The sequence below is a fragment of the Pempheris klunzingeri genome, chromosome 11 (genome assembly GCF_042242105.1).
Source record: "Pempheris klunzingeri isolate RE-2024b chromosome 11, fPemKlu1.hap1, whole genome shotgun sequence".
Classification (NCBI taxonomy): Eukaryota; Metazoa; Chordata; class Actinopteri; order Acropomatiformes; family Pempheridae; genus Pempheris; species Pempheris klunzingeri.
The window spans coordinates 27,340,007-27,362,019 of record NC_092022.1 but is presented as its reverse complement, the minus strand read 5'-3'; the positions used below and the strand labels follow the sequence as shown (position 1 = coordinate 27,362,019).

Below are 22,013 nucleotides of genomic sequence, written 5' to 3'. Positions count from 1 at the left end.
GCAGCCTCAGAGGACGAACCTCGATTTAATCATCATCATCGAGTCTTTTTGATCTTTTATTTCTGATGAGCTCTTTTCTGTTTGACATGAAACTGAAGGGAAACTAAATTAAAGGTGCTCTAAGTGTAACTGTTATTAGCGCCACCAGTGGCTGCTAAGTGAACTGCAGTCAGCATCCTGATGTGAGCGAACAACTAAAACAGCGATGTAACAACATCGTGTAGCCATGGTAGTTCAGTTCAAAGTTAAAAACAAGCTAGCAGTTAGCAGTTAGCTGTTCATTGTTACCTACTTGAGTTCAGTTGAAGGTAAAAGGAAGCTAGCTGACCAACCGCCATCATGTTTTATTTGGACTGTTGCCTCCATGATGCTAACTAGCTCATCATTAGCAAATTACTTTCACGATGCATTTCACAGCAGACCCATGTTACATAGCTGAGTTACAGTTAGCTGGCTAACCTTAGCTAAACTTTTTCAGTTACAGGTACAGTTAGCTAATTATCCACCCGCCCTTTATCATTCTTTGTGGATTACTTATTGTCTAAATTTGTCATCAGACGTAACTTAGCATCATGGATCGCGTTAGCTGATGACGTTACTTGGGGAGTTAGTATTTAGCTGGCAACAGCCTTAGCGAGCGAGCAGCTATCTATCGAACGCCCTGCTCATGTTTGACTTCACTAGAGAAAACTTTTTTGTGTCAACATGGACTCTGTTGTTCTAGCATTACTAAGCTAACGTTAGCTACTGTTGCTCACTATCGGGGAGCTGAGGAGAGGCGAGGGACATCACATCCTTTTGATTTTCACAGAAGAAACGTCCTTTGCTCAGAGATCAGTCCTCAGACCGGTAAAGAACCAGTTTTTAACGTACGCTGCATTTTGTTCACACAGCGGCAATATTTAACGATCGCTAAATGTAAACTGTTACACATAGCACCGTTAAAGAACCCTGTCGTTCACATCCTGCTGATCATATATCACTTTCTAAACTCATTTCCTCATTCCAGTTCATTTCCATGAAAATTAACCTGCAGAAAGACAAAGTGTTCAGGGAACTTTCTTCATTTGTCAAAGTTCTCAGAGCAGAGATTGCTTTCAAGTCAAAGACAGTCACATTTGACCCGTTTCACAGCCTCCATATTTGATCGTGTGCGCTGTTAGCTGCCATCTACGAACTCCACAGTTCAGTCAGCTACAGTTATAAACAAGCTAGCTGTTAGCTGTTAGCTGTAGCTCATTGTTACCTTCTAGACTTCATACAGTAGGTTGGAGGTAAAAGGAAGCTAACGTTTAGCTGTAGCTGATGGTTTATTTATGAACTCTCTACAGTTCACAATTAACAGCTAGCTAGTTAGCTTAGCTTTTGGCTCCTGTTATCGCTCTGTTTCATTTCTAACTATAAACTTGATCATTATTATAGTACATAATCTAATATTTTATATGTAATTGATTCGTGACAAGCCACGGTGAGATGATGTCAGCAATGTGATATGACAGTGGTTACCATGGCAACAGCAGCTGATCCAGCATGAAAAAGGGATTCAGTCTTTTATTTTATATCTGTGTACATGATATTTCTGATTTCTTACATGTATGTGTACAAATGTGCAGTTTATCGTCTGAACATGATCTCTGTTTAATTTAGCGTCATGTTTGTTTTTACAGATTCAAACTTTACTATAGAAATAAATTCATTTAAGAAAAACACATTCAGTCTTGTGTGTTTTGTTGGACTCCACGTTTCTGTTGTGACTATAAATCTTTTTATTCACACGTTATTCTAGTGAACTAAAACTGAAGTAAAACCTGGTGTGAAAAACATTTTAGTGAACTGAAATGAAAATCAAAACTAGACTTTGGAAACAAAAAACTCAAACCAAAAAGATATTTTGTTCTCACCAGACTGACTTAAGTAAAATAAAACCCTGAAGACGTGTTCAGTCTCAATATTTTAAACAAAAAGAAACAAACTGAACTCTGACTTAACACTTTGAATCTACTCTGGAGAGAAAAACATTACAAACCAAATAAAGATAAAAACTAATACAGAACTATAAGAACTGTGCAGCAACCACAGAAATGTCATTAAAACATTAATAAAACAGAAGAAATGACAGATTACTAATGACAGCACCAGTCTGAGGTGTGCCCTAACACTCCCCCAGTGCATGCTGGGATACACTCCAATGGCACATATAAATGGAGGGGGGGTCATTGATCAGTCATTAAAATCAGAAAAACAGACCTGTCATTGTGTGGATGTCCAGCAGGGGGGGCACTGCTCAGAGGGACGGTTGGAATGAAGTCAATAGGTTTGTTGTTTCAGGGACACAGATGCTGATCAGAGGCCTGAACACCAGGGGGCAGCAGAGACACGGTCCCCATCTGACCGCACTCGTTAAGGTGCTTATGAGGACCAGGTCAAAGTACTCCGAGTCTTTACTGCAGTAATAGTACTAATACCACCCAGTGAAAATACTCTCTTCGCAGTAAAAGTACTACAAGCACACAGTAAATATACTCAGTAATGAAAGTCGATACTAAACAGTTTAAAATACTTTTCCACCAGTGATGAGGATCAATAATCTGATTATTAGAGGCACTGACTGTCAGTGTTTAAGTATTAGTACTTTTACTGCACTTACAACTGCTGACAGACAGCAGGAGTGTGTGTGTGTATGTGTGTGTCTCTCTTTGATGTCGGGGGGGTCGGGGGGGTCAGGTGGCGTTGTCTCTTCAGTGATTTCCTGTTTCCTGTTTGGACGTCCCAGCCTGTCGCTTCAGCAAACACACACTTCCTGTCCCGCCCCCTGCTGAGCTGTCAGTCACAGAGTCCGAACAGAAACTTTGTTTGTAATGTTTTCATGGTTCACGTTCACAGTTTAACTCTTTCATCACGTCTGAGTATTGAGCTGCTTCCTCCTCATCAAAGGAAATGATTTTACTGATCAATAATCAATGATGACATGTTACCACACATTAAACTATCAGCAGGGCATTAAAGTGATGAACACATGAAGGATCAGTTAGTATGATCGATAATATCACATCAGTTCATCTGTCAGGACGACTCTTAGTACTCTTAGAGTATCTTGATGATGAATGCAGTACTTCAGCTGATCAGCTGATTGTGACATCATTCATTCATTCATGAGCACGTCAGCAGCCCATCATCACCATCATCACCATCATCACCATCATCACCACTTCACCATCATCACCATCATCACCATCATCACCATCATCACCACTTCACCATCATCACCATCATCACCATCATCACCATCATCACCACTTCACCATCATCACCATCATCACCACTTCACCATCATCACCACTTCACCATCATCACCACTTCACCACTTCACCATCATCACCACTTCACCACTTCACCATCATCACCACTTCACCATCTTCACCACTTCACCACTTCACCATCATCACCATCATCACCACTTCACCATCATCACCATCATCACCACTTCACCATCATCACCATCATCACCACTTCACCATCATCACCATCATCACCATCATCACCACTTCACCATCATCACCATCATCACCACTTCACCACCATCACCATCATCACCACTTCATCACCATCACCATCATCACCACTTCACCACCATCACCATCATCACCACTTCACCACTTCACCATCATCACCATCATCACCACTTCACCATCATCACCATCATCACCATCATCACCACTTCACCACCATCACCATCATCACCACTTCACCACTTCACCATCATCACCATCATCACCACTTCACCACCACTTCACCATCATCACCATCATCACCACTTCACCATCATCACCATCATCACCACTTCACCATCATCACCATCATCACCATCATCACCACTTCACCACCACTTCACCATCATCACCATCATCACCACTTCACCATCATCACCATCATCACCACTTCACCATCATCACCATCATCACCATCATCACCACTTCACCACCACTTCACCATCATCACCATCATCACCACTTCACCATCATCACCATCATCACCATCATCACCACTTCACCACCACTTCACCATCATCACCATCATCACCACTTCACCATCATCACCACTTCACCATCATCACCATCATCACCATCATCACCACTTCACCACCACTTCACCATCATCACCATCATCACCACCATCACCATCATCACCATCATCACCACTTCACCACTTCACCACCACTTCACCATCATCACCATCATCACCACTTCACCATCATCACCATCATCACCACTTCACCACTTCACCACCACTTCACCATCATCACCATCATCACCACTTCACCACCATCACCTCATCACCACTTCACCACTTCACCACTTCACCATCATCACCTTCATCACCACTTCACCACCATCACCATCATCACCACTAGTTATTGGGGTGTTATTGATCACTATGACTGAATGTTTGCTGATCAATAAAATGCCTTTGAAGTGAGATCAGGTGATGAGTCGTGCTGATCACATGATCCCGTCAAACCAAGAAGACACAGACACAGAGTGTCTTTTTAACCAGCGTCCATCTTGGCTCCGTGCTCCGGGGGAGTGCTCCAGACCGCCGGAAAGCGTCCGCTACCTTCACCTGGTGGAAAAGATGAAGAAGAGACGACTGTGTGGAGCCGCCAGTCAGAAACAGAGAAGAAGAATTCATCCGTCTGTATTTCTGTCTCCTCCAGCAGGGTTCTGATTGGTTCTGACATCATCCGGAAGCCCCTCTCTGATTGGCTGCTCTATGCGGGGAAGCAGATGGAGCAGCACTCCAGACAGATCTCCAGACAGTCGGACGAGCCGCAGCAGTCCTCCAGTATCCCACAATCCAACACGGCCTGACACGCCTCCTCCGTGCAGGCCGCCTCCCCCATCGCTTCCACGCAGCAGCAGCAGCAGCAGCCAACCGCGGTGTCGCAGCAGCTGGCCCCGCCCACTCCGCATGCCAGACACTCCCCCAGTGCCGAACACATGGACAGCAACTCACAGAACAGACAGGCCAGGAGACAGTGAACGCAGCAGTCTGAGGAGACAGTGAACGCAACAGTCTGAGGAGACAGTGAACGCAGCAGCAGTCTGAGGGGACAGTGAACGCAGCAGTCTGAGGGGACAGTCTGAGGAGACAGTGAACGCAGCAGTCTGAGGGGACAGTGAACGCAACAGTCCAAGGAGACAGTGAATACAGCAGTCTGAGGAGACAGTGAACGCAACAGTCTGAGGGGACAGTGAACACAGCAGTCTGAGGAGGCAGTGAACGCAACAGTCCGAGGAGACAGTGAATACAGCAGTCTGAGGAGACAGTGAACGCAACAGTCTGAGGAGACGTGAACGCAACAGTCTGAGGGGACAGTGAACGCAACAGTCTGAGGAGACAGTGAACGCAGCAGTCTGAGGGGACAGTCTGAGGAGACAGTGAACGCAGCAGTCTGAGGGGACAGTGAACGCAGCAGTCTGAGGAGACAGTGAACGCAACAGCAGTCTGAGGGGACAGTGAACGCAGCAGTCTGAGGAAACAGTGAACGCAACAGTCTGAGGAGACAGTGAACGCAACAGTCTGAGGAGGCAGTGAATGCAACAGCAGTCTGAGGAGACAGTGAACGCAGCGGTCTGAGGAGACATCAACGCAGCAGTCTGAGGAGACAGTGAACGCAGCAGTCTGAGGGGACAGTGAACGCAGCAGTCTGAGGGGACAGTCAACGCAGCAGTCTGAGGAGACAGTGAACACAGCAGTCTGAGGAGACAGTGAATGCAACAGTCTGAGGAGACAGTGAACGCAACAGCAGTCTGAGGGGACAGTGAACGCAGCAGTCTGAGGGGACAGTCTGAGGAGACAGTGAGCGCAGCAGTCTGAGGGGACAGTGAACGCAACAGTCCGAGGAGACAGTGAATATGGCAGTCTGAGGAGACAGTGAACGCAGCAGTCTGAGGAAACAGTGAACGCAACAGTCTGAGGGGACAGTGAACACAGCAGTCTGAGGAGGCAGTGAACGCAACAGTCCGAGGAGACAGTGAATACAGCACTCTGAGGAGACAGTGAACGCAACAGTCTGAGGAGACAGTGAACTCAGCAGTCTGAGGGGACAGTGAACGCAACAGTCCGAGGAGACAGTGAATACAGCAGTCTGAGGAGACAGTGAACGCAGCAGTCTGAGGAGACGTGAACGCAACAGCAGTCTGAGGGGACAGTGAACGCAGCAGTCTGAGGGGACAGTCTGAGGAGACAGTGAACGCAGCAGTCTGAGGGGACAGTGAACGCAGCAGTCTGAGGAGACGGTGAACGCAACAGCAGTCTGAGGGGACAGTGAACGCAGCAGTCTGAGGAAACAGTGAACGCAACAGTCTGAGGAGACAGTGAACGCAACAGTCTGAGGAGGCAGTGAATGCAACAGCAGTCTGAGGAGACAGTGAACGCAGCGGTCTGAGGAGACATCAACGCAGCAGTCTGAGGAGACAGTGAACGCAGCAGTCTGAGGGGACAGTGAACGCAGCAGTTCGAGGGGACAGTGAACGCAGCAGTCCGAGGGGACAGTGAACGCAGCAGTCTGTCAGGACATTCATGATGATCTGAAGAGAGACCGGTGATGCTGGGAGGGGTCATCAGTGTTCAGCAGAGATAAGCAGAGCTCCATGTTGAAGCTGATAAACAGACAGATGGGAGGGAGCAAACTGAAATACTGTCTGTCTGTCTGCCTGTCTGCCTGTCTGTCTGCCTGTCTGCCTGCCTGCCTGCCTGCCTGCCTGCCTGTCTGTCTGTCTGTCTGTCTGTCTGTCTGCTTGTCTGTCTGTCTGCCTGTCTAGCCTCCATAATGACGTCAGTAACAATAACTAGAGCTCAGAATCAGCCCGTATGCTGATGACATGTTTTAATGTTTTAATAACAGAACACAAATTCTAACTGTGAAAATCAGCGAAACATGAATGCAGCCACGTGTTGTGTGAATAACAGTTGATGAGTCGGCTCAATGACATAAACAGCAGGTGGCGCCAAATTCTCCAGTCAGAAAACCACTGGACAGATATACACAGACACCATATTGGACCGGCTGGCCTGTAAACACATCGTGTAAACTGGGAGCTCTGGCTCTTTTGCATAAAAAGCACTTCAGCATTTATATCCCTCATTTCACTGAGCTGATTTGACCTTTGATCTGCTGTAGCGCCACCTACAGGACAGACTGAACGTTTTCTGGGCTCAAAGCTAATTGGCTCACCGTCTCCAGCGACCTCCTTAATGTGGGCGGCGTCCGTCTTCATGGAGGCGTGGCTTTTAGTGGAAGACAGGCGCTTGTGATTGGCACTGTGTTGACGATGATGATGGTGATGGTGAGGAAGGCTGCAGCTGTGTCTGGTACAGGTGGACGACCGAGGAGGAGGAGGAGGAGGAGGAGGAGGAGGAGAGGTGAGTGGGGAAGATGAAGGACTACAGGCGGGAGTAGGAGAAACTGATGAGCTGTCCACTCCTGGAACAGAGAGATGACATTACAGATGACATCATCAGACTGAGACAGGCCAGGCTCAGGTATGTTTTACCTCAGGTGTTCACCAGGTACCTTTGTGTTTCCGGAGGGCGGAGGCTGGCTGGGTAGGCAGGAGGCGAGAGACGTCATTGGTGTCATCACCGCTGTCACCATCCTCTGACCTATCAGAGTGAGGGGGCGGGGCCTCATCTGCAGGGTAAGTATTCAAATGTCAGAAAGATGTAGCCATCGTGGAATCAACACATTATGACGAGCAGGTACAGGTGATGTTACAGGTGACAGATGATGTCATTGGAAGACATTTCTGTGGTGTGTGAGTGACTGGTAGGTAATAAAAGTGTTGGAACTGGTCCAGTAGATCACCTCAGCCAGCAGCCACCAAACGGGCTGCAATGGCTGCAACGTGATCCTTTGGGACAACTGCACCTGATCACAGTAGGTCCACTAAAAGAGCTTGTTTGATCCACTGACAGGCTCAGAGTGTTATTCTAAGTGTGTGACAGCATCATGGAAAGGATCCCTACAGAGAGAGACCTGGAAGATCCTTTTGGTTTAACCACAAACAGCCGTTATATCGCTCTCTGCACACACACCAGACTACATTCACTAAAAGAGGGGTTTTAGCTCTCTGCATGTTTACACTAAAACATATTGTGACTTTGGCGTTTTAAAGGGTTAAATCTGAGGCAGCAGCAGAGCAGCAGCTCTAAAATCCCTGTTTTAGTGAATGTAGTCTGGTGTGTGCAGAGAGCTAAAATCCCTGTTTTAGTGAATGTAGTCTGGTGTGTGTGCAGAGAGCTAAAATCCTTTTTTTAGTGAATGTAGTCTGGTGTGTGCAGAGAGCTTAAATCCTTGTTTTAGTGAATGTAGTCTGGTGTGTGTGCAGAGAGCTTAAATCCTTGTTTTAGTGAATGTAGTCTGGTGTGTGTGCAGAGAGCTATATAACGGCTGTTACTCCCCATGTTATCGTTTAATGAAGCATCTTTCCTGAACTCTGACCAGAGCGTATCTGTGCCTGAACGTAACCGTGGCGACAGTCCTACTTCTCCTTGTTGATGCAGCTCAGGGGAAACAGGAAGTGGTCTCCCAGCATCCTGCCCGGGTCCTGACAGGATGTGAATCCAGATGTGGAGACCAGCTGTGATGTCAGATGGTTTTTACTGCACCAAGGTGATGTCACACAAACCCTCTGATGATGATGGTGATGATGGTGACCGCACGCCGCGGCCATCTCTCTTACCTGTGCTGAGATGTGGGAGCGTCCCATTGGCTGTCGGTTGTCTGGAGACGCACTCTGATTGGACTGTGTTTTTATTGGCTCTGCTCTCGGTGATGTCAGAGCCGCTGGCGTGTGATGTCACACCCTCTGATGTCACATCCATCCTGCTGATGTAATGAGGGTGACTGTAATTAAGACAGTTCATATAGATTGTTCAGTGACTAGTACTACCAGCACAGTACTAGTACTACTAACACAGTACTAGTACTACCAGCACAGTACTAGTACTACTAACACAGTACTAGTACTACCAGCACAGTACTAGTAGTACCGACACAGTACTAGTACTACTAACACACTACTAGTACTACCAGCACAGTACTAGTACTACTAACACAGTACTAGTACTACCAGCACAGTACTAGTAGTACCGACACAGTACTAGTACTACTAACACACTACTAGTACTACCAGCACAGTACTAGTACTACTAACACAGTACTAGTACTACCAGCACAGTACTAGTAGTACCGACACAGTACTAGTAGTACCGACACAGTACTAGTACTACCAACACACTACTAGTACTACCAGCACAGTACTAGTACTACCCACACAGTGCTGGTACTACCAACACACCACTAGTACTACCAGCACAGTACTGGTACTACCCACACAGTGCTGGTACTACCAACACACCACTAGTACTACCAGCACAGTACTGGTACTACCAGCACAGTACTAGTACTACCAACACAGTACTAGTACTACCGACACACTACTGGTACTACCAGCACAGTACTAGTACTACCAGCACAGTACTAGTACTACCGACACACTACTGGTACTACCAACACACTACTAGTACTACCAGCACAGTACTAGTACTACCGACACAGTGCTGGTACTACCAACACACTACTAGTACTACCAGCACAGTACTGGTAGTACCGACACAGTGCTGGTACTACCAACACACCACTAGTACTACCAGCACAGTACTGGTAGTACCGACACAGTGCTGGTACTACCAACACACCACTAGTACTACCAGCACAGTACTGGTACTACCAACACACTACTAGTACTACCAGCACAGTACTAGTAGTACCGACACAGTACTGGTACTACCAACACACTACTAGTACTACCAGCACAGTACTAGTACTACTAACACAGTGCTAGTACTACCAACACAGTACTAGTACTACCAACACACTACTAGTACTACCAACACAGTACTGTGTTGGTAGTACTAGTACTACTAACAAACAAACTAACAGAATCATTTTATTCAGTAAAACATCAGAAACCAGAAAAAAAGAAGTTTCCAACCTACAGCCTGAAGAACTTTATTCCTTTATTCCTCTGTTCCTTTATTCTTCTGTTCCTTTATTCTTGTTCCTTTATTCCTCTGTTCCTTTATTCTTGTTCTTTTATTCCTCTGTTCCTTTATTCTTGTTCCTTTATTCCTCTGTTCCTTTATTCTTCTGTTCCTTTATTCTTGTTCTTTTATTCCTCTGTTCCTTTATTCCTCTGTTCCTTTATTCTTGTTCTTTTATTCCTCTGTTCCTTTATTCTTGTTCCTTTATTCCTCTGTTCCTTTATTCTTGTTCCTTTATTCTTCTGTTCCTTTATTCTTGTTCTTTTATTCCTCTGTTCCTTTATTCCTCTGTTCCTTTATTCTTGTTCTTTTATTCCTCTGTTCCTTTATTCTTGTTCCTTTATTCCTCTGTTCCTTTATTCTTCTGTTCTTTTATTCCTCTGTTCTTCCTTTCTTCTCTCGTTTTTGGTTCTTTTCTTTTTTTTGGTTTGTTAAATAGTTTGCCGTCGGAGCGCGCGCATGCGTATTGTCCGCCTCCTCCACTTTAGCACACACTGTCTGCCTGCCTGCCTGTCTGTCTGTCTGCCTGCCTGCCTGTCTGTCTATTCAGTGTTTCAGTGCTGCCACCTGCTGGACTCACACAGAACTGCAGCCACAAAATACACTGATGTACTGCTGAGACCAGGACCAGGACCAGGACCAGGACCAGGACCAGGACCAGGACCAGGACCAGGACCAGGACCAGGACCAGGCGACTGTTGCAGCTGACATTAGGTGAGAGGCGGGGTCACCCTGGACTGATCAGCCAATCAGACAGACGACCACTTGTGTGTGTGGACTGTGGGAGGAACCCGGAGAACCAGAGAGAACCCACACAAGCAAGAGAACGACAGAGAACCCACACAAGCAGGAGAACCACAGAGAACCCACACAAGCAGGAGAACCACAGAGAACCCACACAAGCAGGAGAACCACAGAGAACCCACACAAGCAGGAGAACCACCGAGAACCCACACAAGCAAGAGAACCACAGAGAACCCACACAAGCAGGAGAACCACAGAGAACCCACACAAGCAAGAGAACCACAGAGAACCCACACAAGCAGGAGAACCACAGAGAACCCACACAAGCAGGAGAACCACAGAGAACCCACACACACTCCAGACCTTTGGCTTCTTCTTCTACTTCCTGTACAGGTGTAGTTTCTCTCCGCCCTGCAGGTGTCGCTGCGGCTCTCTACCAGCTTTATTGCACAGACGAAGAAGAGGAGGGAGAAGGAGGAGGAGGAGGAGGAGGAGGAGAAGAAGAAGAAGACGGAGCGGTAACAAAGAGACGTGCAGATTTTCTGGAAGATGGAAAATGAGTGAAAAGAAAACGGAGCTCTGGTGAAGATTTAACCGGCGGACTGGTTCTTCTTCTGCGTGGGAATCAGCTGCAGTGAGGTGATGGTGAGTGTTGGTGTCCACAGACAGACGGGCAGACAGGCAGACAGACAGACAGATGTCAGACTGATGGAGAAGATAACGTGCAGCGTTCCTGACAGCACATGAGCTAATATAGGTGGAAAAGTGAGCGGAGTTTGGTTTGATGGACGCAGGCAGACCACCGTGTGCATCACATCTGGTCCGGGTTTAACAAGTTCACTGGGTTCACTGTAGACCTGGTCTGAAGTGGTCTGGATAGAAATAAAGAAACACTGTGAAATAGCCCTTTTTCTTTATTCCTGAGCAGAATAAAGGTGTGGATCTGGTTCTGGATCTGGGTTTTAACGTCCTCGTGGTCATCAGGTGACCAGTCCAAACTAAGATCCTGAACCTGGTCTGATGTGATCAGGATGGAAAAAACTGTGAAATGTTCCTTTTTTGGGTTTACAAGTAGAATAAAGGTTCACAAGTTTGAATGACATCATAATGGTAATGATAGTCAGACAGACAGACAGACAGACAGACAGACAGACAGACAGTATCTGTAGATGTGAGGGGTGTAGTAATGTAGCACTGTAGTACTGTAGTAATGTAGCACTGTAGTACTGTAGTAATGTAGTACTGTAGCACTGTAGTACTGTAGCACTGTAGTAATGTAGTACTGTAGCACTGTAGTAATGTAGTAATGTAGTAATGTAGCACTGTAGTACTGTAGTAATGTAGTACTGCAGTAATGTAGCACTGTAGTACTGTAGTAATGTAGCACCGTAGTACTGTAGTACTGTAGCACTGTGGTACTGTAGTAATGTAGTACTGCAGTAATGTAGCACTGTAGTACTGTAGCAATGTAGTACTGTAGTAATGTAGCACTGTAGTTATGTAGTACTGTAGTAATGTAGTACTGTAGTACTGTAGTAATGTAGCACTGTAGTAATGTAGTAATGTAGTACTGTAGTAATGTAGCACTGTAGTAATGCAGTAATGTAGTAATGTAGCACTGTAGTAATGTAGCACTGTAGCACTGTAGTACTGTAGCACTGTAGTAATGTAGCACTGTAGTACTGTAGTAATGTAGTAATGTAGCACTGTAGTACTGTAGCACTGTAGTACTGTAGTACTGTAGCAATGTAGTACTGTAGTACTGTGGTAATGTAGCACTGTAGTACTGTAGCACTGTAGTAATGTAGCACTGTAGTACTGTAGTAATGTAGCACTGTAGTACTGTAGCACTGTAGTAATGTAGCACTGTAGTACTGTAGTACTGTGGCAATGTGGTAATGTAGTAATGTAGTACTGTAGTACTGTAGCAATGTGGTAATGTAGTAATGTAGTACTGTAGTACTGTAGTAATGTAGCACTGTAGTACTGTAGTAATGTAGTAATGTAGCACTGTAGTACTGTAGTACTGTAGCACTGTAGTAATGTAGCACTGTAGTACTGTAGTAATGTAGTAATGTAGCACTGTAGTAATGTAGCACTGTAGCACTGTAGTACTGTAGCACTGTAGTAATGTAGCACTGTAGTACTGTAGTAATGTAGTAATGTAGCACTGTAGTACTGTAGCACTGTAGTACTGTAGTACTGTAGCAATGTAGTACTGTAGTACTGTGGTAATGTAGCACTGTAGTAATGTAGCACTGTAGTACTGTAGTAATGTAGCACTGTAGTACTGTAGCACTGTAGTAATGTAGCACTGTAGTACTGTAGTACTGTGGCAATGTGGTAATGTAGTAATGTAGTACTGTAGTACTGTAGCAATGTGGTAATGTAGTAATGTAGTACTGTAGTACTGTAGTAATGTAGCACTGTAGTACTGTAGTAATGTAGTAATGTAGCACTGTAGTACTGTAGTAATGTAGCACTTTAGTACTGCAGTGATGTAGCACTGTAGTAATGTAGTAATATAGTACTGTAGTACTGTAGTAATGTAGCACTGTAGTACTGTAGTACTGTGGTAATGTAGCACTGTAGCACTGTAGCACTGTAGTACTGTAGCACTGTAGTAATGTAGCACTGTAGTAATGTAGCACTGTAGTACTGTAGTAATGTAGTAATGTAGCACTGTAGTACTGTAGTAATGTAGTAATGTAGCACTGTAGTACTGTAGTACTGTAGTAATGTAGTACTGTAGCAATATAGTACTGTAGTAATGTAGCACTGTAGTTATGTAGTACTGTAGTACTGTAGTAATGTAGCACTGTAGCACTGTAGCACTGTAGTAATGTAGCACTGTAGTACTGTAGTAATGTAGTAATGTAGCACTGTAGTACTGTAGTAATGTAGCACTGTAGTACTGTAGTATTGTAGCACTGTAGTAATGTAGCACTGTAGTACTGTAGTAATGTAGTAATGTAGCACTGTAGTACTGTAGTAATGTAGCACTTTAGTACTGTAGTAATGTAGCACTGTAGTACTGTAGTAATGTAGCACTGTAGTACTGTTGTACTGTAGTAATGTAGCACTGTAGTACTGTAGTAATGTAGCACTGTAGCACTGTAGTAATGTAGCACTGTAGTACTGTAGTAATGTAGCACTGTAGTACTGTAGTACTGTAGTAATGTAGTAATGTAGTACTTATAGTACTTCTACTTATATAATAATAATAAAACACTTCATTTCTACTTCTGCAGCTCAGATCAATGACAGCATCAGTCCAGGTTCAGTCCATGTCAGTGTGGTCCAGCTCTGATCAGACCAGGCACAGTGGACTTTGGTCCTGGTGCTGAAACGTTTTCGGTGTGGACCTGGTCCCACCCGGTCTGACGTGGTCCCACCCGGTCTGATGTGTTTCTGTGTTTGTTGTGGTTGTTTGTGTGTCAGTCTGAGGAGGCTGCAGGAGCAGAGCGAGGTGGGGAGGAGGAGGAAGATGGAAGAAGAGGAGGTGAAGAGGGAGGTGAAGAGAGCAGAGCGGTTGCTATGGAAACCCGCAGCGGTCCGGTGTACTGTATCTGCAGGAGACCTGACATCAACTGTTTCATGATGTAATCAAAGCATGAACTGCCGACAGACAACAGATTCAACAGGCAGACACAAGAGTCCACACTAACCTGTCTGTCTGTCTGCCTGTCTGTCTGTCAGAGGGTGTGACAGCTGTACCGAGTGGTTTCATGGAAGCTGTGTTGGAGTGTCAGAAAAAGCCGCTAAAGCCATCAGAGTGTGGTTCTGTCCGTCCTGCAGAGGTCAGTGACTGAATCTGTACTCATGTCTGAAGTGCTGTTAAAGGAGAACTTTACCTCACAGAACACAGGAACCCTTTAGAACCACAAAGTCACACAATAACACAACCATGGAGGAGGCAGCAGCAGAGCAGCAGCTCCTGTGTCCTGTGAGCTAAAATCCCTATTTTAGTGAATGTAGTCTGGTGTGTGTGCAGAGAGCGATAGAACATTATAAACCCTTCAGTAAAAGCTTAATGATGCCTGTTAGAAGGTTAGCTCTATGCTAGTTCTATGTTAGCTGTATAATTGCTCTATGCTAGCTCTATGTTAGCTGTATAATTGCTCTATGCTAGCTCTATGTTAGCTGTATAATTGCTCTATGCTAGCTCTATGTTAGCTCTTAGCTGTGTGTCATCTGTTAGTTGTTAGCTGTACGTTGTGCCCCTTGTAGACAAAGACTCATCTCTGGAGATTAAATACCGTCAGAAGAAGGCGAAGGAGAAAGAGTCGGAGCAACAGGGCGACGACAAACCTGATGGAGACGGAAGCTCCACCCCCCAGCCTAAGACTGACAGGAGGCGGGGCTCACAGGTAGCTGATAGCTGGGTATTAGCTGTTAGCTGTATGTTAGCTGTGTGTTAGCTGTTACCTTCCCATGTGTTAGCTTTGTGAAAAGTTTATATCTGAAACATTTGTCACAGCACTTACTCTTCCTCAGATACTGTGTCCCTGTTTGTCTTCACTATTTTGTACGATACTTCAGTCTGCAGTCTCTGTTCCAGATTAAGCGTTCGGCCCGGATGTGCGGGGAGTGCGACGCCTGTCTGAGGACGGAAGACTGTGCTCAGTGTGACTTCTGTAAAGACATGAAGAAGTTTGGAGGTCCGAACAAAATCCGACAGAAGTGTCGACTGAGGCAGTGTGAGGTCCGAGCCCGGGTGAGTCCGAGCACGACGACAGGCCTCGTATAAATATATCACATATCAGGTGTGTTTGACACAACACGTCAGCCGACATGTTAGCTGTTAGCTTTATGTATGCTATTAGCTGTATGTTAGCTGTTAGCTTTATGGTTGCTGTGTGTTAGCTGTGTGTTAGCTGTTAGCTTTATGTTTGCTGTGTGTTAGCTGTTAGCTGTGTGTTAGCTGGTAGCTTTATGTTTGCTGTGTGTTAGCTGTTAGCTTTATGTATGCTGTTAGCTGTATGTTTGCTGTGTGTTAGCTGTTAGCTTTATGTATGCTGTTAGCTGTATGTTAGCTGTTAGCTTTATGGTTGCTGTGTGTTAGCTGTTAGCTTTATGGTTGCTGTGTGTTAGCTGTTAGCTGTGTGTTAGCTGGTAGCTTTATGTTTGCTGCAGGCCTTTTGAGGGTGAGGATGATGATGATGATGATGATGATGATGATGATGTTGGTCTCTGAGCAGAAGATGCTTCGTGTCAAAGACGAGGAGATGAGTCGGAGCGGCGTCAGGGGGCGGGGCCTCTCAAGGAGAGGGGCGGGGCATCAGACTGAAGAGGAAGAGGAGGAGGAGGAAGAGGAGGAGGAGGTGTTCAGTGAGAGCGAGCTGGAGCTGTATGAGCAGTACAAAGCTGCCGGATTCAGAGACCTGGTCAGTATGAGGGTCTGTGTCTGACCAATCAGCCGTCAGAACAGCCATTTCCTGTCGTGTGATGAGTTTTCCTGTTGCAGGTGTGGCATAGCGAGGATGAGGACGCCCGGTCAGACTCCCTGAGGAAGAAGGCGGTGAAGGTGAAACACGTCAAGAGACGAGAGAAGAAGACAGAGAAGAAGGTGAGTACGGTTTCAGCTGATGATGTCATGGATGATGTCAGAGATGATGTCACTAACCGCCTGTCCCCCACAGAAGTCCGTGTCGGCTCCGCGGGAGGAGACGAAGCCTCGCCGCCACAAAGCCAAGCAGCGCCACAGGGAGCGCGTGCGGCACAGTGAGCGAGGCAGCGAGGGCGGGGCCAAAGAGGTGGGCGGGGCCCTGAGACAGTGTCTGGGGCCGGGATGTGTACAACCGGCCAGGACCAGCTCCAAGTACTGCTCCGAGGACTGCGGCATGAAGCTCGCCGCCAAGTGAGTCTGAGCACACGGTCCAGGAACCTGTGGGAGGGGCCACACCTGGCGGACTCACGTCTGTGTGTGTGTGTGTGTCCTCAGTCGGATCTATGAGATCCTCCCTCAGAGGATCCAGCAGTGGCAACAGAGCCCGTGCGTTGCTGAGGAGATGGGGCGGAGACAGCTGGAGCGAATCAGGAAGGAGCAGCAGGCGGCCAGACTCCGCCTCACGCTGATGGAGAAACGCTTCCACGAGCTCGAAGGCATCATCGCCAACGCCAAGCAGCAGCAAGTCCAACAGCACGAGGAGGTACGAGGCGGCGCGGCTGGTGGGGGGGGGGTCGAGTCTTGACTGATCTGATCTGTCTCTCTCTCTGTCTGCCTCCAGGTGACTGAGGGAGACGGTGATGACACCGACCTTCAGATCTTCTGTGTGTCCTGCAGTCATCCCGTCAACCCGAAGGTGGCGCTGAGACACATGGAGCGATGCTACGCTAAGGTTGGTTCACAGACCCCAGATGTGTTCAGGTGTGTCTCCAGGTGTGTTTGCTCCGCAGGAGACACTGACACAGGAGCTGCCGGTCTGCTGCTGCCTGGATCGGTTCAGTGACTTTGGTGTTTGAAAGGATCCAAACTAATCCTTTAAACACAAAATGTAATGTCTACAAGTTAAAACAGCTGTTTCTGCTGATGTAACGGCTGATTCTCCCCAGACTTCATAGTCAAACCAGAAGTTTGACCTCGTAGAACTCAAGACTTGTTCTGCTCTGGTGATTTAAAGAGTTTGGATCCAACACAATAGCTCAAACTAAGTGATGGAGGCAGCAGCTCCTGTTTGCTAGCCAGTTAGCCATGAGCAATATGTTAATCACTTTCTAGCTAGCGGGCTAACTGCTAACATCAGTGTAGCAAATTAGCCCTGATTAAAATCTATTTCTATCAAAAGAAAGAAGCGACAGTGATGTTGGTGAACCTGCCAGCCAGGTGCTGTCTGGCTGTGCACACCTGGTCCGCTTCATGTCTCATGTTTTATTCTGATCAGCTGTCAGCGACACGTTAGTTAGGTTTAGGTCAGATCAGTCAGACACAAAGACAAGAGGCAAGAACATGAAACACTAAACATCTTTTGAAACACACACCTGAGTGGAAACAGCACCTGAATAAACTAACCACAACTGTCTCTCTCTCTGCCTGTCTGTCTGTATTCAACAGTATGAGAGTCAGACATCGTTCGGTTCCATGTACCCAACACGAATAGAGGGGTAAGAACACCTGTCTGTCTGTCTCTCTATCTGTCTGTCTCTCTGTCTGTCTGTCTCTCTGATCCTGTCTGCCTCTCCTGTCTTTCAGAGCGACCCGGTTGTTCTGTGATGTTTACAACCCTCAGAGTAAAACATATTGTAAGAGACTACAGGTCCTCTGTCCAGAACACTCCAGAGACCCTAAGGTACATCTGACCCTACGGAGACCTCTGATTGGTCGGTATCAGTCTATAAAGAAGCGTCCTCTGATTGGTCGGTATCAGTCTGTGTAAAGAAGCGTCCTCTGATTGGTCGGTATCAGTCTATAAAGAAGCGTCCTCTGATTGGTCGGTATCAGTCTATAAAGAAGCGTCCTCTGATTGGTCGGTATTAGTCTATAAAGAAGCGTCCTCTGATTGGTCGGTATCAGTCTGTGTAAAGAAGCGTCCTCTGATTGGTCGGTATCAGTCTATAAAGAAGCGTCCTCTGATTGGTCGGTATCAGTCTGTGTAAAGAAGCGTCCTCTGATTGGTCGGTATCAGTCTGTAAAGAAGCGTCCTCTGATTGGTCGGTATCAGTCTGTATAAAGAAGCGTCCTCTGATTGGTCGGTATCAGTCTGTAAAGAAGCGTCCTCTGATTGGTCGGTATCAGTCTATAAAGAAGCGTCCTCTGATTGGTCGGTATCAGTCTATAAAGAAGCGTCCTCTGATTGGTCGGTATCAGTCTATAAAGAAGCGTCCTCTGATTGGTCGGTATCAGTCTGTAAAGAAGCGTCCTCTGATTGGTCGGTATCAGTCTATAAAGAAGCGTCCTCTGATTGGTCGGTATCAGTCTATAAAGAAGCGTCCTCTGATTGGTCGGTATCAGTCTATAAAGAAGCGTCCTCTGATTGGTCGGTATCAGTCTATAAAGAAGCGTCCTCTGATTGGTCGGTATCAGTCTGTAAAGAAGCGTCCTCTGATTGGTCGGTATCAGTCTGTATAAAGAAGCGTCCTCTGATTGGTCGGTATCAGTCTGTAAAGAAGCGTCCTCTGATTGGTCGGTATCAGTCTGTATAAAGAAGCGTCCTCTGATTGGTCGGTATCAGTCTGTAAAGAAGCGTCCTCTGATTGGTCGGTATCAGTCTGTAAAGAAGCGTCCTCTGATTGGTCGGTATCAGTCTGTGTAAAGAAGCGTCCTCTGATTGGTCGGTATCAGTCTGTGTGAAGAAGCGTCCTCTGATTGGTCGGTATCAGTCTGTGTGAAGAAGCGTCCTCTGATTGGTCGGTATCAGTCTGTATAAAGAAACGTCCTCTGATTGGTCGGTATCAGTCTGTATAAAGAAGCGCCCTCTGATTGGTCGGTATCAGTCTGTATAAAGAAGCGTCCTCTGATTGGTCGGTATCAGTCTGTATAAAGAAGCGTCCTCTGATTGGTCGGTATCAGTCTATAAAGAAGCGTCCTCTGATTGGTCGGTATCAGTCTGTATAAAGAAGCGTCCTCTGATTGGTCGGTATCAGTCTGTGTAAAGAAGCGTCCTCTGATTGGTCGGTATCAGTCTGTATAAAGAAGCGTCCTCTGATTGGTCGGTATCAGTCTATAAAGAAGCGTCCTCTGATTGGTCGGTATCAGTCTGTGTAAAGAAGCGTCCTCTGATTGGTCGGTATCAGTCTATAAAGAAGCGTCCTCTGATTGGTCGGTATCAGTCTATAAAGAAGCGTCCTCTGATTGGTTGGTATCAGTCTATAAAGAAGCGTCCTCTGATTGGTCGGTATCAGTCTGTATAAAGAAGCGTCCTCTGATTGGTCGGTATCAGTCTATAAAGAAGCGTCCTCTGATTGGTCGGTATCAGTCTGTATAAAGAAGCGTCCTCTGATTGGTCGGTATCAGTCTGTATAAAGAAGCGTCCTCTGATTGGTCGGTATCAGTCTGTATAAAGAAGCGTCCTCTGATTGGTCGGTATCAGTCTGTATAAAGAAGCGTCCTCTGATTGGTCGGTATCAGTCTATAAAGAAGCGTCCTCTGATTGGTCGGTATCAGTCTGTATAAAGAAGCGTCCTCTGATTGGTCGGTATCAGTCTGTGTAAAGAAGCGTCCTCTGATTGGTCGGTATCAGTCTGTGTAAAGAAGCGTCCTCTGATTGGTCGGTATCAGTCTGTAAAGAAGCGTCCTCTGATTGGTCGGTATCAGTCTGTAAAGAAGCGTCCTCTGATTGGTCGGTATCAGTCTGTATAAAGAAGCGTCCTCTGATTGGTCGGTATCAGTCTGTATAAAGAAGCGTCCTCTGATTGGTCGGTATCAGTCTGTATAAAGAAGCGTCCTCTGATTGGTCGGTATCAGTCTGTGTAAAGAAGCGTCCTCTGATTGGTCGGTATCAGTCTATAAAGAAGCGTCCTCTGATTGGTCGGTATCAGTCTGTATAAAGAAGCGTCCTCTGATTGGTCGGTATCAGTCTGTGTAAAGAAGCGTCCTCTGATTGGTCGGTATCAGTCTATAAAGAAGCGTCCTCTGATTGGTCGGTATCAGTCTGTATAAAGAAGCGTCCTCTGATTGGTCGGTATCAGTCTGTATAAAGAAGTGTCGGTGTCCAACATTTACAAAGACATGCACACACACACACAGACGAGCTCCTGAACATGTCTGAGCAGAGAACTCCTCATAACACCCTTGTCCCCTCACCTGTGTCCCCCCCTCACCTGTGTGCCCCCCCTCACCTGTGTCCCCCCCTCACCTGTGTGCCCCCCCAGGTGCCAGCAGACGAGGTGTGCGGCTGTCCTCTGGTCAGAGACGTGTTTGAGCCAACAGGAGAATTCTGTCGGGTCTCTAAGAGGAAGTGCAACAAGCATTACTGCTGGGAGAAGCTCCGCCGCGCCGAGGTCGACCTGGAGAGAGTCCGCGTGGTAACTTTATCAACACCACGCACCTTTAACGGGAAACTTTATCAACACCACAGTCCATGAATGACACAGGAGTCCAGGAAGTAATCCTTTACCTGCCTGTCTCTCTCTCTCTCTCCCGACCTGTCTGTCCCTGCCTGCCTGTCTCTCTGTCCCTACCTGTCTGTCTCTACCTGCCCGTCTGTCTCTCCTTCCCTATCTGTCCCTACCTGCCTGTCTCTCTCTCTCTCACTCCCTGTCTGTCCCTACCTGCCTGTCTCTCTCCCTCCCTGGCTGTCTGTCTCTACCTTCCTGTCTCTCTCTCTCTCTCCCTCCCTGTCTGTCTCTACCTGCCTGTCTCTCTCTCTCTCTCTCTCCCTCCCTGTCTGTCTGTCTCTACCTGCCTGTCTCTCTCTCTCTCTCCCTCCCTGTCTGTCTCTACCTGCCTGTCTCTCTCTCTCTCTCCCTCCCTGTCTGTCTCTACCTGCCTGTCTCTCTCTCTCTCTCCCTCCCTGTCTGTCTCTACCTGCCTGTCTCTCTCTCTCTCTCCCTCCCTGTCTGTCTCTACCTGCCTGTCTCTCTCTCTCTCTCCCTCCCTGTCTGTCCCTACCTGCCTGTCTCTCTCTCAGTGGTATAAGCTGGACGAGCTCTTTGAGCAGGAGAGGAATCTGAGGACAGCAATGACGAATCGAGCCGGTTTATTGGCTCTGATGCTTCACCAGACCATCCAGCACGACCCAATCACAACGGACCTCCGCTCTGCCAAGGACAGGTAGACAGATAGACAGAGAGATAGACAGACAGACCAACAGAGTGCATTATGGGAAACGGAGGCAGCAAACCTTATATACAGGTGTGTGTGTGTGTACACACCTGTGTGAACACACACTACCTACAATATGTTTACAGTATATAATATATAGTGTATTTACAGTACATATACTGTAAATACACTATAGATACTATACAGTATATATTGTACAGTGTATATATACTGTATATATACATTATATATTATACAGTATATATACAGTCTATATATTATACAATATATATTATGATATATACACAGTCTTTATCTGTATGTACCTCCAGGCTCACATCAAACATCAGACAGGAACTTGATGAGAAGGGATCTCATAATTATGAGATAGTTATGTCATAAGTATGATAAATGGTTTTCTTGTTATCATGCAATTTAAATATTTAGTAATTATGGGAAA

At 46.4% G+C, this 22,013-nt stretch overlaps 2 protein-coding genes across 2 annotated transcripts; one reads left to right on the top strand and one right to left on the bottom strand.

Annotated features, from left to right (window-relative positions):
• Positions 1–1,536: 1,536 nt before the first annotated feature.
• LOC139210104 (myoD family inhibitor) lies at positions 1,537–10,575 on the bottom strand. Its single transcript, XM_070840073.1, has 5 exons — positions 10,063–10,575; positions 8,745–8,890; positions 7,577–7,693; positions 7,238–7,486; positions 1,537–5,049 (listed from the first exon to the last, which is right to left on the bottom strand). Exons 2-5 carry the CDS (start codon positions 8,884–8,886, stop codon positions 4,769–4,771), a joined length of 789 nt encoding a protein of 262 aa, XP_070696174.1. The 5' UTR covers positions 8,887–8,890; positions 10,063–10,575; the 3' UTR covers positions 1,537–4,768.
• Positions 10,576–10,856: 281 nt separating this feature from the next.
• Positions 10,857–21,693, top strand: cxxc1a (CXXC finger protein 1a). Its single transcript, XM_070840071.1, has 14 exons — positions 10,857–11,496; positions 14,293–14,453; positions 14,551–14,651; positions 15,082–15,221; positions 15,413–15,568; positions 16,053–16,238; positions 16,319–16,420; positions 16,494–16,711; positions 16,796–17,003; positions 17,082–17,192; positions 17,906–17,955; positions 18,044–18,140; positions 20,662–20,814; positions 21,420–21,693. The coding sequence occupies exons 1-14, from the start codon at positions 11,494–11,496 to the stop codon at positions 21,564–21,566; spliced, it is 1,833 nt and encodes a 610-aa protein (XP_070696172.1). The 5' UTR covers positions 10,857–11,493; the 3' UTR covers positions 21,567–21,693.
• The last annotated feature ends 320 nt before the right edge of the window (positions 21,694–22,013 follow it).

Excerpts from the sequence above, each read along its gene's own strand:
- LOC139210104 (XM_070840073.1), bottom strand. The coding sequence starts at position 8,886 with ATGGATGTGACATCAGAGGGTGTGACATCACACGCCAGCGGCTCTGAC. Across the intron at positions 7,694-8,744 it reads GCTCCCACATCTCAGCACAG|ATGAGGCCCCGCCCCCTCAC; the intron begins GTAAGAGAGATG and ends CTTACCCTGCAG. Across the intron at positions 7,487-7,576 it reads CGCCCTCCGGAAACACAAAG|GAGTGGACAGCTCATCAGTT; the intron begins GTACCTGGTGAA and ends TCTCTGTTCCAG.
- cxxc1a (XM_070840071.1), top strand. Across the intron at positions 15,222-15,412 it reads ACAGGAGGCGGGGCTCACAG|ATTAAGCGTTCGGCCCGGAT; the intron begins GTAGCTGATAGC and ends TCTCTGTTCCAG. Across the intron at positions 16,239-16,318 it reads CTGCCGGATTCAGAGACCTG|GTGTGGCATAGCGAGGATGA; the intron begins GTCAGTATGAGG and ends TTCCTGTTGCAG.